Raw genomic sequence first — 18,852 nt, 5'->3', positions numbered from 1 at the left:
CTCTGATTTCTAATTTTACTGTTTATGGATCATGTTTAGAAACCACGATCTTTTATTTTTAGCTAAGCAGTAAAATAAACATAAACATGTGTACAGTCCTCTGAGAATTCCTTATTGATCCTTAGAGATTTTAATGCAGCAATGGACTTTCATATGGAAAGGGCAGGCACCCCTAAAGGAACTTGGATCCTTTTTCAAAGGATTTGTAGACTTTTTGTAGATTCTTAGATCTAATTGATGTATGGAGAAATTGTCATCCTTTGGATATTAATTACACTTTTGATTCATGATCACATCCAGCCTTGTCTTGTTTGGATTATATTTTTACTATGTAGTCTTTTTTTGGGAGAGTATCCCAAATCAAGGTAGAAATCCTAACCTTGTCTGATCACTTGATGATATTCTAAATAAGGATCTATCTTTCAGAGCTTAGAGAAGCTGTTGGAAATTCCCATCCTGATTATTTACTGATTCTCTTTATCTAACTACAAATTGGCAAGTGTATTTTGATTCTAACTCTGTGCATATTGACTTTCCCTTATTATTTTGGGAAACTGCTACAGCAGTTTTATTTGAAGAGACTATAACCTCTAGTCCACATCATGGGAGAGTAACCTGACCAGCAAGGAAATAAGAAACATAGTCATGATTGAACAAATCAATTATCAGTGGTGCTTAAACTTTTTTTTGAGCTCCTATCCTATTCAAGTCAAATGGAAATTATTTGTTAGTTTCATGCAATTGCAGAAATTGTTCAAGCTGTACTGAATCCCAAAATATATATTCAGAATCTGGAATACTGCGTCCAGCACTGGTCGCTGTACATGAATTGAAGAGAGACTAAAATAGTTAAGGGGCTGGAAGAATTGCCGTACAGTGAGAGATTAGAGAAACTGGGCCTCTTCTCCCTTGAAAAGAGGAAACTGAGAGGAGACATGATAGAAACATTCAAGATAATGAAGGGAATAGACTTAGTAGATAGAGACAGGTTGTTCACTCTCTCCAAGGTAGAGAGAACGAGAGGACACTCTCTAAAGTTAAAAGGGAATCGATTCCATACAAACGTAAGGAAGTACTTCTTCACCCAGAGAGTGGTGGAAAACTGGAATGCTCTTCCGGAGGCTGTTATAGGGGAAAACACCCTCCAGGGATTCAAGATAAAGTTAGACAAGTTCTTGCTGAACCAGAACGTACGCAGGTAAAGCTAGTCTCAGGACACTGGTCTTTGACCTAAGGGCCGCCATGTGAGTGGACTGCTGGACACAATGGACCACTGGTCTGACTCAGCAGCGGCAATTTTTATGTTCTTATTTGTCTTTTGGAGGAATAGACTAATGATTAGTGCAGTAGCCTGAGATCCACTGTAGCTTCTTGTGACTCTGGGCAAGTCACTCAAACCTCCATTTCCCCAGGTACAAAAACTTAGACTGTGAGCCCACTAAGAACAAAGAAATTAATGTGTACAGTGCTGTGTATGTCTAGTAGCACTTTAGAAGTGATTAGTAGTAGTCTAGTCCTTGTCAAGCATGGTTTCCTTTGCTTCACAGTCAAGATAACCAATAAGATTGGAAACTCATACTTCACTACTGACTCAGGGTGGCAATCTGTTGCACCCCAATCTCAAGTCCTTAATGCTGGTGGCATGGATCTTAAAAGGTGTAAATAGTAAACTAGCATCTGTTAGAAGAATTTAGAGCACTTCATGGGCATTTTGAAAGAGAAATGTTCATACCACACTAGTTTCTATTACTGTTTGAATTCATGTAAAATAACTAAATCTATGATTAAATGCAAGCTGCTGCTGCTTTTTCTTTTTTTTCTTTTTTTTAATAAGGTTCAGCTCAGAAGAAGCTGGTGGCTCCTGATATGTTCACAGAATCTGATGATATGTTTGCTGCATACTTTGATGTAGGTATTTTAGATTATTTGGTGTTCTTGTCTTCTCTATAATATGTTCCCACCTGCAGAAGCATGTGCTCATGATAGTCAGTTAGCTTTGCTAGCATTAGAACAAGAGAATTCTGGCATGGGGTATACAAATACTAATAAGAAAAGGATCATTACTGCTACTTAAGATCTTATTTTTATGTTCAAATCTATTTATTGAGCTCAACAAAAGAAATGAAACAGGTATTTTTAGCTAGTTCAAGAATAGCAATGGTATAGGGAGCAGATGGAATATCAGCATGTTGTAAAAGCTAAGTTTCAGTGGGTGCCACATTTTTGCCTAACAGTCATTTCTGTAGGATTGAAGAGCTATCTGAAAGCACTAATTTGCTGGATAAGATGGAGACAATAAAATACCTGAAAGGGAGGCTGAGAAGATCAGCTAGATGGTTAAGGAAGGGGATGAGAAACCCTTAATTCCTGGAGGTAAAGATTACCTTTGAAAACTGTATGTACTCTATGGAGTTTACTTTTCCAGTCTTGTTCAATTCTGTTTTCTGAAACTTATAGTCTTAGTACTGAGCTCTTCCATTTGGTAAATTGCCCTTGCCTTTATGTTCTATTTATACATTTTAAAGAAGAGCAGTAATGTTTGATGTCATTGTTCTGTTCCTGCCTTTTTACAGCACTTACTCCCCCCCACACACATTTTTTTTAAACTTAACCACTGTAAAGGTTTCTATCGTGGCCTGGAGAGCTAAATGAACGACACAGCATTCAGCGCCCTGGACTGCGGTAGAAACCTCTATTGTAGCTTAGTAAAAAAAAAAAAAAAAAGGGCCTTAAATTTTAAAACATAAACCTAAAAGGTGTAAAAAGAAGCTAATATTTTGTCCCCGATTCTTTGATTCTCTATTTCCCTGAGGATACTTAGGGTAGCATCATCCGACAGAACCCAATATGGGAAGAGCTCTCCAGCTTTTCAAAAACCTTTGAGAGAATTCAGTGCACACGTGCACTTGCCTTCTCACCTGCCACTGTTGCTTGGACCCTTGCCAGTTACCATTTTTTCATGGAGTGTAATGATCACACAATTCTGATGCTTTCGTACTTGCACTATTGATTCATTTTTTTTTTTTCAAGTTTATTTTAATATACCAGAGTCATCATAAAATATCTAAGCAGTTCATAATATCAGTTAAAATTAGGTAATAGATTCAATAAAACAACAAGACAAAATAAGAATAGGCAGGAGGAAACAGAGGGAAAACACTAGGAAAAAAATACAGTGATGGCCAAGAGTATGTCATGGGGATTTTGCGAGAGAAGCAGAGAAAGAAAGCTGAGAGTGTACCACAGGGATGTCAGAGGAAGTTGAGATTGTGCCACTGGCATGGGGAGAGATCAAGCTTGAGGGTGTGCTATGGAGGAGAAATCCAGTGATGCCTGATGGATTGAAGGAAGCAGGAACCTGAGGAGGGAAAAAGTAGGAGGGAATTTCAGGCCTTAGGATGGGGAAACTTTGTGCAAGAACACTACAAATTATAATCGATGCAGAGTTTTGCAGAATATATTGTATGCAGAATTTTTTAAAAATATTGTATGTAGAATTTTTAAAAATATTGTGCAAAATTCCCTCAGAAGTAAAAAAATATAACAAAATTTGTTCATGTTATATGGTTCTGCTTTAATTGAAGCCTCCCATCAAGCCACCTGCAATGTCATGTGAACCCAACATTGTTTTAGCCCAGCTGATGAAAGCTCCTTTTCCCAGCTTAATTACCTGATCTGGAGATCCAGTTTTTGGTAGCAGTCACTTCAATCTGCATGGTCGTTGAACTCAGGCCTTATTATTGCTACTACTCATTTCTGTAGCGCAACAAGCATATGGAGCACTGTACATAGACACATAAGACACATTCCCTGCTCAACAGATCTTACAGTTTATTAATAAATAGAATGTATCCTAAATTCTTTCTTAAGCATCAGAATTCCATCTTAACAAGTCAATTATTCAACCAACATTTTTATTTTATTTTTACAAAACCTCATGCTTATAAATATGAAAGCACATTGTGGACTTTAGACTGCAAGTGGACCAATGCCCATAAAAGTCCACCCAATCAGAATGAGGGCTGCCATCGGCAAATGCACTCTTTCAAATTGGGCAGCAGATTGTATTTTCTTCACTTTGCCCAGGTTGGGCTTATTCTAATGGGTCTTGTCATAGCTGATAATGTTAGAGGGCTATATCTGTAGCCCTCTTGAGATTAGCCTTCATATAAGAAATTTGGAGAGCTGCAACGTGGCCTTTGGTCCACACATACATATGTTGTCATTGGAAAAGGACACTTAGTGAGACAGTCATTGTGGCCAGCAGTTCTCTAGAATTTATTTGGGTTTTAAAATCCAGCTGCACCCCCATAGGCCCTTTCATTTCTGTCCAGGCTGCCTTAAAAGAAAGCAAAAGTTGTAAATTTCATAAAGTTATGTTTACTATGTTTCTTATTGCAGGGATAACTGTTTGTTAGCCCCTTTTTTGTTGAAGAGCCTAAGGCCCCCTTTTATCAATCTGGGGAAGAGTGTTTTAGCATGGGTTGACAAGGTAAATGCTCTGATGCTCTTAGGAATTAAATGAGTGTTGGAGCATTTACCTCGCCACTAAATGCTGTACCGCACTAAAATGCACTAAAATGCTGTACCGCAGCTTGATAAAAGGGGCCTAAGCTAGGGAGTCCTACATGTGTGAAGATAACATCCTGCTTGTCCTTGGAGAAGAATAAGTTATCTTACTACCTTATTTCCCCATATATAGGTCACGGCTTATACATGGATTTTACAAACCTGCCAATGGGGCGGCCTATCTAAACCTTTTAAAATCATCCCCAACATCCACGCCTGGTTTATAGTCCTAACCTTTGCAACTGATCCTTTGACCAGAGGGCTGCCATGTGAGCGGACTGCTGGGCATGATGGACCACTGGTCTGACCCAGCAGCAGCAATTCTTATGTTCTTTTAACCATTTTCCTCATTTTATCATAGTTGCCCTTTTGAAAATTAAATGCTCCTACAGTAGATTTTTTTTTGAGATGTTACTCCCAGTATCAACTCAGATTTGTTCACGTTATGATCACTGTTTCCCAGCAGACCCAACATAGTTAACTCCTGTACTATGTCTTGCATTCCACTAAGGACTAAAATAGCACCCCCCACTTGTCGGTTCCCAGACCAGTTGCTCCAAGAAGCAGTCATTTATGACAACTAGGAATTTTACCTCCCTATCACTCCCCGATGTAATATTTAACCAGTCAATGTTGGGGTAATTGAAATCTGCATTTCCTATGGCCTGTACCGTAGGGCGACCTGTATATGGGGAAATACGGTAATCTGTAGCAGATGTTCTCCAAGGACAGCAGGATACATATTCTTATATACTCTCCCACTTCCCCTTAGTGTTGAATTCTGTTAGCCCAGAAACTTGGGTGGCTAGTTCCCGTACTATAGTAGCAGGCAGGAAGGTGCATGTTATACAAGATGAATTCTCAAAAGATTTTTACAAAGCTGTTCCCAGGCAGAGCTCCATTGGTTGACATCACCTCACATATGAGAATATATATCCTGCTGTCCTCAGGTAAGTGACAGGGGGTCCTTTAACTAAACTGCAGCAAAAATTGTAATCATGTCCTTGAGTGGGTTTTTCCTGTGCACTACGGCCATTTTTCCTGCAGCTGATTTTCTGTGTTTTTGTATTAATGTCCATGTTTTAGTGTTGCCATTAGTGTATGGCCATTACAAAAAATTATTGTATGAGCATTTACTGACACTTATTGTAAGCAGTAAGGGCTCATGTGGTAATCCTGGGCTAACCAGTTAAAGCAAGATAATATAGATGCTAGGGCTCTTCAGCTTGGAAAAGAGACGGCTGAGGGGAGATGTGATTGAAGTCTACAAAATCCTGAGTGGAGTAGAGCAGGTACAAGTGGATCGATTTTTCACTCTGTCAAAAATTACAAAGAGCAGAGACACTCGATGAAGTTACAGGGAAATACTTTTAAGACCAATAGGAGAAAATTTTTTTTCACTCAGAGAATAATTAAGCTCTGGGGTAAGAGCGGATAGCGTAGCTGGTTTTAAGAAAGATTTGGACAAGTTACTGGAGGAAAAGTCCATAGTCTGTTATTGAGAAAGACACGGGGGAAGCCACTGTTTGCCTTGTATTGGTAGCATGGAATATTGCTACACCTTGGGTTTTGGCCAGGTACTAGAGAACTGGATTGGCCACCGTGAGAAAGGGCTATTGGGCTTGATGGACCATTGGTCTGACCCAATAAGGCTATTCTTATGTTCTTATAGGAACACTCATGCTCCACCCCCATCCTAATGAATTACTGTATAGGGCTTAGAATATATAGATTCTTTATAGAAGGATAATTTCTATAACATAGTTGAAAGGATGGTATAGTATAAACCTCCCCCAGGTACCTTCTATACCATATGATTTGTCAAATGAATTCTCCAGGCCCTCAGAGGTGCCACCAAAAGTTCAATAAACTTTCATAACTTTTGACTTTATGCCCCCTATCGTCATCGGGTCCCTGGTATATTAGTTAAAGATGTGCAATGCTTATTTTAATATGTTTTCAATAAGTTAAATAAGTTAAATAAATTAAATAGGTTATAAAGTGCAGTTTACTTAACTTGGGTGGTTAACCAAGAGGGACAAAGTCGCCAACATGTTTCACCCTGTTTGGGTTTCCTCAGGGCACAATCCCTACAACAAGGAACTAGCTTTAATATTCAATAAAATCGCATGACACCAAAAATTATTGACTAATGCCAGTTTCTTACCTCAGAACTATATGCTCTTCATGACGTGGCCACCCGAAATGTGATCTAAGATGGCCGCGGCGTGTACTGTAGCTCATTAAATATTCTACAACAGCTGAGACTGATGTCATTGGGCCAACCCGGAAGCGCGGGAATAACCGCGCTCCTGGAGTAGCACCCAGCTGGGAGAGCTTAATATTATTGTTCCCACTCCTGTAATCCTAAAAGAGTTTCAAACAATTCAAAAAGATGCGGGGGATACAGTGAGACCTCACTAGAGGGACTGCCATTCAAGTTCCAAATTGAGCCCGTGGGGTACAACTGTATTTAGTTGGTAAATCCACCTCTGTTCTAAAAAGTTTAACTTCGCCTCCAAATTACCTTCTGCTCCCTGGTTGTCAATAACATCTATGATGCGCCACTAATTTAATCAATTGTATGCTTCTTGGACAGCCAGTGTGATACAAGAGGGGCTGTCAGGGTTTCTGTGGATATCCGGGACTTGTGCTCATTTAGTCTTACTTGGACTGCCCGTTTAGTACGTCCCACATAAACCCGGGGGCAAGGGCAGATGTCATGCTACATCATACATGCTGCTCAAACAAAAAATATTAATACATGTTTAGTACACAGTGCATACATTTGGCACTACACAGTACGCCATTTTAAGCTGCATTAGCGCCTAACGCAGGTCACTGACTAGTAATACAGTTTAGTACTAGAGCAAACATGCAGAGAAGCATTTTGAAGAGCAATGAAATAACTTGTTCTTTTATTATATTACAGAGTGCTCGTTTTAGAGCTGCTGGAATTGGTAAAGACTTCAAAGAAAATCCTAACCTCAGAGATAACTGGACTGATGCAGAAGGCTATTATCGTAAGATTTTAATTTGACTGTTAATTGGCATGTGCAAAAGCCTTTTGTTGAGAAGATGCACATTTAAAACCAAACTGCAGGTGGGTCATTCCATGTCAGGTGAACCAGGAGCCCACGCTCGACCCCCTTGAAATCCAACCAAATTTTACAGGGGTGTTGTCTAGGGTCTCAAATGAAACTGCAAAATTTTTTGAATCTATCTCAATTTGGTCAGGAGCTAGGGGTGGTTGAACAAAAGCAATCGATTCACTCCCATGCCTCGTGTGACCTAAAATGCCAACTTTGCTTAAGCACTGCAGCAGAAGGAAACTACCTAGGAGTCTGAAATTTTGCAGTTTGGTATAATACCTTGGGGCAAATTTCTGTGCCAAGTTTGAAATCTTTTGCAAACATGCTTCCATTTCTACAGGTCAGCAAAGTAGGCAAAAAAAATTCATGTACAAAAATTTTTGGCAAAGTTTGGCTCCATACTTTTGCTGGTAGGTAAGTCAGCTGAGGGTACTTTTCCAGCAGATGTGTACCAATAGGTACTTCCAAGATTTGCAATATCAGCCTTTACAATGAAGTGAAGCTGAAGATATGACCATTCAAAAAATATGGCTTTATGCATTTATGTAAATTTTCACTGTTTTTCAGATTCAAATATCTCTAATGTGTAGTTTTATATCATTTGAAATAGCATGTTTTTTTGCTACAGAAGCTATCCTGTTTCATCTTGGATCCAACCTTTCTTTGGTGAGAATTAAAGCTTCAAAGATAAGCATTAGTTGTACATGTGCACGAATGTTTAACAAATCATGTTGCATGCAAATGAACAAGATACATGAAGTTTCACAGGTAAGTTCAGATTACTGTTTTATGATCCCATTTCCTTTATCCATGCATTTTCATATACCCACATGTCATGATGATCATGACAAGTGTATTATACACTGAGACGACATATTTATCAGTTATTGATTGATTGTCTGAAAGCCATTCCCAATAGTCAGATATATCATATAAATTTCTAGGCTTTATTAAAGACAAAAAAGAAAAGTGTAAAACCACACTTATTTAAAGTGCGCATACATACTGACAAAGATCAGGAAATCACGTAAATTCAACTTTTAACTCAGTTTCTTGCACATGGTTTTGAAAGTCTGGTCAATGTTTGCCAAAATAGCTTGTGGATAAGTGTACTGTCTGACTGATGAAGTGGTCATAGGTTCATTAAGGCCTGCAATAATATGCTATTCAGGGATAAGCATATGTCTCTGCAGGGAGGCCAGTGAAATAATCATGCAGGACCTTGTGGATGCAAAAAATTAACCAGGATGTCGCATTCTTCCATTGAAATTTCACATACATAACCAATCCACCAAGAATTGTCATATAAGCAAGCTAAGTATCGTCCAGGTTGAAAGCTGGATGCTTGAAAGGTAGGGGCATGTTCAAGATCAGTATCAGACTCTAAGACATTGGCAATGAATGAGCTGGTGTCACTTGAAATTTTACTAATGCAGAGTCTAGCAGTATCTATGGGCTTAAATTGGTGATTTTCTCTTGTTCTAACCACTATGTGACCCATACTAAACCTTTGCTCCTGAGCAGGTCTTATTGCTTCAATATCTTCTTTAGCAATGAAGAAAAATTTGGATCCCGAGACAGATTTATTGCAGAATTCAAATACCATATTTTTGGGACCATAAGATGCACCGGACCATAAGACGCACCCTAGATTTAGAGGAGGAAAACAAGAAAAAAAACATTCTGAACCACATTCTCTCTGCCAGGCTCTACACCCAACCCCACACTCCTTGCCATGCTCTGCACCCTGTCCTCCCTCCCTGCCAGGCTCTGTACCCTGTCCCCCCTTTGGTGGTCTAGTGGTAAGCTGGGACAGGGCACAAATGTCAAGGCAGCTGACTTTTTAAAATAAGCAATGTCACCTCAGTAAAAACTATAGAAAAAAAGACAAATATAGTGCAAAATATAGACAGCAGATATAAATTCTCAAAAGTGACACATTTTGATCACTAAATTGAAAATAAAATCATTTTTTCTCTTTCTTTCTTTCCTCAGGCCCAACAATTGTCCCTCCTTCCCTCCCATGTTCCCCTCACTGCCTTCCAGCCTTTTCCTCTCCCACCCCCTTCCTCAGGCCCAACAATTGTCCTTTCCTCCCTCCCCTCCTATGTTCCCCTCACTGCCTTCCAGCTTCTGTCCTCTTCTGCCCACCAAGCCCCCCCCGCCCGCTGGATTTACCTCCTGCTGCCGCTGTGAGGATACGTCAACAAAGCAGTGGGGGAGAATGGGACTCCTAGCTCAGCAGTGCTGCGGCCCGAGAATGAAGGATGAGTGGGGAGCCGGCACAGAACGAATTGCAGCGATTGCATGCCGCCAGCCCATCAGCCTTACCCCCAACATAAATTCTGATGTCGGAGAGTGGACCTTCTCTCCGACATTAGAATTGACGTTGGGGGTAAGGCTGCTGGGCCAGCGGCGTGCAATCGCTGCACCCGCCTGGCCATTCCCTTCCTCTACTTGCAGCGGCACCAAGCGACCTGTAGCTGTAGCAGCAACGGCGGGCGAGGGGCGGGCGGTGGTCTAAATAAGGTAACGGGGGGGTTGGGTATTCACTCCATAGGACACACCCTTTTTTCCACCCACTTTTTTGGGGAAAAAAGTGAGTAGGTCCAAAAAATGCGGTAGATCCCTTGGTGTCAAAATTTGGTTATTGAGAGGGCGTTGTAAGCTGGCATTGGCAGCTAAATTCTTGGCTGTTCCCCAATCCCATCACATGGAGATTGCCATGGCTGGTGCCAAAGAAGTTCCACTCAGCAGTAATTTGAAAGTATCATGTATCATGGCTGCAGAGGTTAATGAAATTCTTGAAGTTTTTATATTGCGCAGCAGAACTATCACTAAAGTAGTGAATATGGCTTAAGACAGGCAAGACTTCCTTCAGATGCAGAATAAGCTTCCTCAAACATGCATGAATAGCAATATTATTGTGACACAAGTAGTCACTGATCATGCATATGCGTAGGCTTTGGATATCAGGATTGCAAAAGTAGACAATGAAGGGGTGTAATGTTGCTTGGCTATTTTCCCAGTGAAACCCCTGTACTGCATCCTGAACGATAAAGGAATAATTTTCAGCGAAGTCCATCAAAACAATATTTCCTTTATATTTGCTTTCAGTTCCTTCAGATAAGCACTTTGGTACTTGGAAATTAATTTGGAAGTGAAGTCCTCTATGGATAACTGTCGAGTTTCCAGTGTATCCCAATCAGTGTGACTGCTTAAATTAAATGATATCATCTGGATCATGCTCACCAAAGAACTCAGTAAAATATTTCTCCAGAGGGATCTGCTCAGGACATATTTCACACCGTTGCAACATGCAGTTTTTTGCGTTTATATCACTGACAGTTTTATTCAGAAGCACCTTGTAGTCATCTGGAACTGCAATTGCTGAAAGCATAAGTTTCACATTCTGGTGGATTGTGCAGACACAGACTGAATGAGTCCCTGATGAACTAACTGTGACACACCACTTTGGCTGAAGCTCACAGAACTTTGAGAACCCAATTTCAGGCCCATGCTGACTGCGATAGGTAGTGTACAGTTCCTTCATATTGCATAATAGCAATCTTTTCTGCTTTTGCACTTTTTCAACACTGATCCGAACAGAGACATAATCTTTTTTGCCTAGGCATATTCTAGCGATTTTGTCGTCTTCATAAAAATCGAGGACTTTCTGTGTAATCTGCTGAGCAAGCACTTTTCCTCTCTTTGTTGCTGGAACAGCAAGAATGCCACCCTGCTATTTCAGCTTTCTGGCCTTTTTAACCATTCTTGTTGAAACGCCAAATTCCAAAGCAGTTTTCTCAATAGCTGTGTGGAGCAAGAGTAAGAATTTGTATTTTCTCCCTATTACTAAATAGTTCCAACTTCTGCTTCTGTTCAGTTAATAGAAGATCATAGTCAGAACACTTTACATTGTCCACTTTCTGGTTCTGCTTTGATGTCAGTTGGAGTTAAGTCACCAATAACTGCAATTTGGTCTGCAATTGCACTAGGGGCTTCAGAGAGTTTGCGTTTAGCATAGCTTAAGGAATTTTGCTTGCTAATCTGTTGAATCTTTAGAGGATACATTCCTAGTGGTGAAAAGCTGGCATTGAGGTTTTCAGATGCATTGGTAGGGTCATCACTGTCAGAATCAGACTTAGGGCTACTTAGATCTTGCAGTTTGCCACGCAAGTCTTGACTGCATCTTGGGAAAGCTTTTGGCCTGGTTTAAACTCGTGCTTTGTGACAGCTTTTAAATGATCAGCTGCAGGAAGATTAATTGGGCGTAGACCTTTGATATTGCTGTGATTCTGTTTTCTAAACGGATTACAGCAGTTTTTTGTAGAAATTCAATCTTTGTCGGAATCAAAGCTTCATGAGTACAGATATTAGATTCCACTTACAAAGTAGAAAGTCCAGAGCATCTTTTAATTAATTCTTGGTCAGGCAAAGAGAAATCAGAAATAAGCTTCAAGCAGCTTTCTCCAGAATAGAAGGTAGATGGTTTCTGGGACTCAGAACTATCATAGATTACAATACTGCAGTGCTATAGCTTATTATTAGTCTCCATAAGATAAGAGTCACAGAATAAAAGTAAGATGAAAAATATCAGTGTGAGAACACAATGAAAATAAAGCAAAGCAAGTTGTACATGTCAGCAAGTGCAGAGTAAGTTTCTAAAATCCACACATGCATAGCCTAGTTAACTAGGGAAAGAACCAGATGCTACGCAGAAAGAATAGACGGAAAGCAACACACCAAAGGCAAGCTTTGTCAAATAATGAAGTCATATGGTGTTATAAGGTCATGATGAACCTTAAAGCCAGACTTGTTCATACAGCCACTGTGCTGTGATATTTGCAAGTCAGAACATGTTCAGAAAAGCTGCATGTATCAGACATACTACTACAGCTATGCGTACATTCGTGTGAATCACATGATTAGGCGTTTGGGCTTGCACGCAGTAAGTAGTTTGTGCAAGCCAATGCATGTTTTGACTTTTATCGTGCAAAAGTGCACAGTAAGTTTGTCAATCACTGAGCATAGTACGAGACGAGTACTTGTGGCTGGCAAAGCTTGGTTATGAGTTTTCAGATCAATATAGTTCCACTGCACATTCACAATGAAGTACCAATGACCATTCAACATAACATGTTTGCGCAAGCACGTAATGCTTATCTTTAAACAATCAATTCTCATCAAAGAAAGATCGGGTCCAAGATGAAACAGGATAACTTCTGTAGCAAAAAACATTCTCTTTCAAATGATATACCAAAAAAAAAAACCAACAACAAATCTATGCATTAGAGATATTTTAATCTGAAAAACAGTGAAAATTTGCATAACTGTATAAAGCCATATTTTTTGGATGGTCATATCGTCAGCTTTACTTGAATGTAAAAGCTCATATTGCAAATGTTGGAATCTTTTCTCATGGTACACATCTGCTGGTAAAGTTGTACCCTCAGCTGACTTACCTACCAGCAGCAGTATGGAGCCAAAAATTTTTGTACATTAATTTTTTTTGCCTATTTTGCTGACCTGTAGAAATGGAAGCATGTTCACAAGAGATTTCAAACTTGGCACAGAAGCTTGCCCTAAGGCAGGGGTGCCCAACACGTCGATCGCGATCGACAGGTCGCTCGCTCAGGCGACCCCAGTCGATTGCAGAGCGGGTTCCCTTCTTCCCTTCTCTTTTTTCCCCTCCTGACTGGCCTGCTCCTGAATTTTGCTGCTGCCTCCGCTGCTCAACATTAAAAAAAAACAAAAACCGGCTTGGAGAATTTATGCTCCGGGGGCTAACGTGTGCTTGTACCGGCTTCCCTTCTCTTCCCTCTGAAACCGGAAGCTATGTCGGGGGGGGGGGAAGAGAAGGGAAGCCGGCACGCACATGTTAGAGCCCCATTCGCGGGCTAAAGCGGGAGACAGGTCAGTGAAGCTTGCGATTTGCTCTTCTTGCTGCCAGGTCCTGCCTACTTTCTGTTTCCTCAAAGGCAGGACCCGGCAGCATTTCTCCCAATAGGTCGATCTTGGGCCGATCAGCCTTCCTCTCCCCGACGTCAATTCTGCCGTCGGAGAGGAAGTTCTGGCCAGCGGAACTTCCTCTCCGACGGCAAAATTGACGTCGGGGAGAAGAATGCTGGTGGGCCCGAAGCAAGGAGAGCTTGGCCGGCGGCGGGCGGCTTTGGGGGCCTGTTATCCGATGGCAGCGGCAGCAGCAGTGGCTTGGGGGAGGGCAGGGAGGGAGAAAGAGGGCAGGCAGGGAGACAGAAGGAAAGAAGAGAAACAGAAAAAAAGAAAGGGGGCATGAAGAGAGAAAGAAAGAGAGGGCAGGGAGAGAAGAAGAAAACGTTGGGGGGGGAATGAGGTCAGGATTGGATGCACAGTCAGAAGAAGAAAGGGCAACCAGAGACTCATGAAATCACCAGACAAGGTAGGAAAAATGATTTTATTTTAAATTTAGTGATCAAAATGTGTCTGAATTTATATCTGCTCTCTATATTTTACAATATGGTCCCATTTTACTAAACCGCAATAGAGGTTTTTAGCGCAGGGAGCCTAAGAGCGTCGAGAGCAGCGCTGGGCATTCAGCGCAGCTCCCTGCGCTAAAAACTGCTATCGTGGTTTAGTAAAAAGGGAAGGGGTGGGTATTTGTCTATTTTTGTATGGTTGTTACTGAGGTGTCAGTGCATAGAGTCATCTGCTTTGACCTCTTTGAAAAAACCCCGGAATAGGAATGATAATTAACAATTCTATGCGTACAGTGTGCGTTGTGTCTTTTTAAAATTTTATTGTTGGTAGATCATTTTGACTTGGTCATTTTAAAAGTAGCTCGCAAGCCCAAAAAGTGTGGGCACCCCTGCCCTAAGGTGTTGTACCAAACTGCAAAATTTCAGACTCTTAGGTAGTTTCCTTCTGCCGCAGTGCTTAAGCAAAGTTGGCATTTTAGGTCACACGAGGCATAGGAGTGGATCAATTGCTTTTGTTCAACCAAATTGAGATAGATCCAAAAAATTTTGCAGAGCTTCATTTAAGACCCTAGACAACACCCCTGTAAAATTTGGTTGGATTTCAAGGGGGGTCAAGCGTGGACGATTTTCAGTATTGGTCCACTTGACATGGAATGACTCAGATTCTTTTTTTATCATTACTACAAAAATGTTTTCCTTATGTGATTGCTTCTGAGGCTCAAATTATTTTGGCTTTTCTTTTTTTTTCCCCTCTTCCAGGTGTCAACATTGGTGAAATCTTAGAAAAACGATACAATGTGTATGGTTACACTGGTCAGGGAGTCTTTAGCAACGTAGTACGAGCTAGAGATATGGCAAGAGCAAATCAAGAAGTGGCAGTCAAAATCATCAGGAACAATGAGCTAATGTAAGTATATTCAAATTCAAGAATGAACCACATTGTTGCAAGTGATGCTTTTGCTTCCTGTTTAATGTCCAGTCCCAAAATAGAAAAAAAAAACCAAAAATAAGAAACGTGCAAATTATACACCACCAAAAATGTAATGTGAATATATTTATATTTTGAAGTGTGACATTGATATTGGTATAAATATTGTTTGGAAGAACATATACATTTGTTTCACAGATTCTAATGTATTTAGACCAGGGCTCGACAAATTTTGGGTGTCAGGTTGCATGGCACCTAGAAATTGCATTCTAATGCCCCCCCCCCCAATTTTTTATTTGTTTCTTTTCTCAGCATTGCCTCTGAAAATGCTCCTCCCGCCTCTGCACAGCGATGAGGCTCTCTATACTTGAGCTGTGCAGTGCAGAAGATTCTGGAAGTCTCATGTGACTTGAAACTATGAAACTTCTGAACCTCCTGCACTGAGAGCTCTGTTACTGTGCAAAGACTGGAGGAGCAGTTTCTGAGCATGTACAGTGTTTTGGGGTGGAACCAACTAAGCACTACCTATGTGCTGGTCTGGCTTGAGCTGCAGTTGTGGTACTAGTACCAGGTCACAGACTTGCAGAGATACCTCCTCCTTCAAGTTGCAGGGCATGTGTAATTGAAACTGTTTGAATTGCCAGGTTTGGTGAGTAGGGAGCCCTACCCAGTTTAAACCACCTGTATAGTCTATTCAGCCTGCCCAGCAGTCACATTCATTATCACTTCATGATTGAACCAGCAATCCAACAATATTACCATGTTTCCCCGAAAATAAGACCTATCCCGAAAATAAGCCCAAGCATGATTTTCGGGGTAGGTCTTAATATAAGCCCTACCCCCAAAATTAGTCCTAGTTAGATAGAAGCTGCTCAAGGGTTCTGCTTCATGGGGGGATGGGAGGGAGGGATAGAAACATGCTGCAGAGGGAAGGCACAAAGAGATGGACGAGAGGGGAGGAAAGATGCTGCACCTATTGAGTGAAAGGAAAAAATAAGAATTGGGATGAAGAAGAGGAAGGGAGAGATGATCATTGTATATGAAAAAAATAAGACATCCCCTGAAAATAAGCCCTAGTTAGTTTTTTGGACCCAAAATTTATATGACACTATCTTATTTTCGGGAAAACAAAGTACTAACATTTCACTTGCAAAGTTCAACTTTAAGGTGTCGTCTGCTCTTCCTCTAAGATATACAGCATCCATACTCATAGCAGATGATATGTATGTGGTATAAAATATATTTGCTTGATTCTGATCCATCTTTGACATTTTTGGGATTCTTGTCAAAATTCTCAATAGTTTTTATGCCAAAGTTTTCAGATCGGACATCTTTATTGAACTATAGAGAGAATAGAGTACAATTACAAAAGCAGCATACATCTTGAGCTGTGCAGTTGTGCTTAATATTTTATGAGTTATAGATGGAAACATAGTAAATGACTGCAGATTATATCAAACTTTTTCAATCTTTGACAGTTATACAACTGCCTCATGCTTCTTAGGTGTACCTGGTGGGAATATGGTTATCTACCCAGTATTATTTTGCCAGAGGCAAAAGGAAAACTAACCCATTCGTACCCTATTTGGTATTACAGATACAGTTACAACAGATTTGCATATTGCTAGTTTAAAGGAAAGTTGTACCTTAAGACATTTTTGCCTTTCTGCCTTCCATCCACTTCTATTTTTTACATACTACATGGAGCAACCTCCCTCCTTTTTCCCCTCATTTCCCTTTCTTACTACCCAAAGCAAAACAGTACCGAAATTGTGTAATTTCTGGGGGAAAAACTCCCACATCTCCATTTTGTTTAGTAATTCTGTTGCTATCTGCTTTTGTTTGTGAGCATGATGTAGAGCAGGGCTGCCCAAGTCCGGTCCTCGAGATCTACTGGCAGGCCAGGTTTTCTGGATATCCACAATGAACATGCATGAGAGAGCTTTGCCTGCACTGCCTTCTTGGTATGCAAAGCTCTCTCATGCATGTTCATTGTGAATATCCAGAAAACCTGGCCTGCCAGTAGATCTCGAGGACCGGATTTAGGCAGCCCTGATGTAGAGAGTGGAAGATCGAAGTGACCTCTGCTTTCTTGATGGTACTGCTTAGTTGTAATTTGTAATCATTCATCCATAATTCAGTGTAATAGGTGATGAAAAGCAATAGCTAGCCCTGCACAAAACAAGAAAACCCCCAATGAACATTCATCCTGCTTTTCATTGGGGCATGGTCACTTTGTACCAAAAGAGCAACAAATATAAATTCACTTTTCAGGTTAACTTGCTTTACAACATAGAAGCTTTTTTAAAAATATTACATGCAGCATATTTTAAGTAATTCATAGAAACAATACTTCTCTGTTTGCAGGCAAAAAACGGGCTTAAAAGAACTGGAATTCTTGAAAAAATTGAATGATGCAGATCCTGATGACAAATTTCACTGTTTGCGGCTATTCAGACATTTTTATCATAAACAGCACTTGTGCCTGGTATTTGAACCTCTAAGGTAAAGTGATAAAATACCTATAGTAGTCTTCACTGAACATTATACAGTGGAGTACTACAGGTACCAAATGACTGCATTTAGTGCTTTCCAGTTGGGAACAGCAATGTCATTATAATAACAGCAATGCCTTAGAATAAGTTTAATATGTTTAGTTATTTGTTTATATGTGGTTATTTTTGAGTGATTTAGAGGGAGTTCATTTAGAGAAACTAACTGATTTAGCGCATGCTAACAATTAGTGCATGCTAAATGCTAAGATGCCCATTATATTCCTATGGGAGGCTTAGCATTTATTGCACACTAATCATTAGTACCCCTTGATGAATTCCCCCCTTAGTGTTAGTTCAGATCTAACCTTTTCAACTTTTTTCTTGTAATTTTGTGCTTTGTTTTGGATACAAATTTTCAGTTTTGTTTGATGTAAAAGCAAAATGCTATTCTTGATCACTTTCTGTTATCTGTTTTCCCCCAAGTATGAATTTGCGTGAGGTATTAAAAAAGTATGGGAAGGATGTTGGACTCCACATTAAGGCTGTAAGATCCTACAGCCAGCAGCTGTTCCTAGCATTAAAACTTTTAAAGCGATGCAACATCCTGCATGCAGATATTAAACCAGACAACATCTTAGTAAGTGATATTTGAATTTAAATAATTATCTAAAATGATAAAATCTGTGTACAGTAAATTCTCGGTTATCCAGCACCCATGGGGATTAGTGAATGCCGGATAACTGTAGTTTCTGGGTGCTTGAGAGCTACTGTAAAAATAGTTTTGTCTCCCCACCTCACTGTATTGTCTCCCCCATCCCCACTTGTAGGTCTAGCATCTGTTTTTCCCTTCTTTCTGGGTTACTTTCTCTCCCAGTTTCTCCCCCCATTCTCTCACATTTTCTCTCCCCCCCCTTCTACCCCCATGTATGGGTCAAGCAGCCAACCATCTCCCCTCCCCTGCACTCCGCTATACTATCCCCACACAGGCCCACATACATTTCTGATCCACATCCCCACTACCACCACGGGTCTGTCCTCCCTCCCTCAATGCAGGTCTGGCTTCTCTTACCTACCTGTGGCTCTTCTGAAGCAGCAGTAGCAGCCACAAATCTCCCTCCCTCCAGCCCCCAAAGCAGCCCCCAGTCCTGACAATACTCCTCCCTCCCTCTGACCCACGAAGCAGCAACAGCAACCAGTTCTGAACCCTCCTGTCCCCTGAAGCAGCAGCATCTGATCCTGACAGCCCCCCCCCCCCTCACTTAACCGAAACAGTAGTGGCAGCCCATGAGCAGAGGCAGCACCATAAACAA

General features: G+C 40.7%; 1 protein-coding gene across 1 annotated transcript in view; it reads left to right on the top strand.

Moving 5' to 3' along the window:
* PRPF4B (pre-mRNA processing factor 4B) overlaps nt 1-18,852 on the top strand; it is a 194,203-nt gene that overhangs the window by 133,851 nt on the left and 41,500 nt on the right. The window contains 5 exon segments of the mRNA XM_033934823.1: nt 1,835-1,908; nt 7,502-7,592; nt 14,879-15,026; nt 17,415-17,552; nt 18,026-18,179. Coding sequence (XP_033790714.1) covers nt 1,835-1,908; nt 7,502-7,592; nt 14,879-15,026; nt 17,415-17,552; nt 18,026-18,179 — 605 coding nt within the window.

Source organism: Geotrypetes seraphini, chromosome 2 (genome assembly GCF_902459505.1).
Source record: "Geotrypetes seraphini chromosome 2, aGeoSer1.1, whole genome shotgun sequence".
NCBI lineage: Eukaryota > Metazoa > Chordata > Amphibia > Gymnophiona > Dermophiidae > Geotrypetes > Geotrypetes seraphini.
Note: the sequence above shows the minus strand (reverse complement) of the source record. Positions and strands in the feature narration are given on the sequence as shown.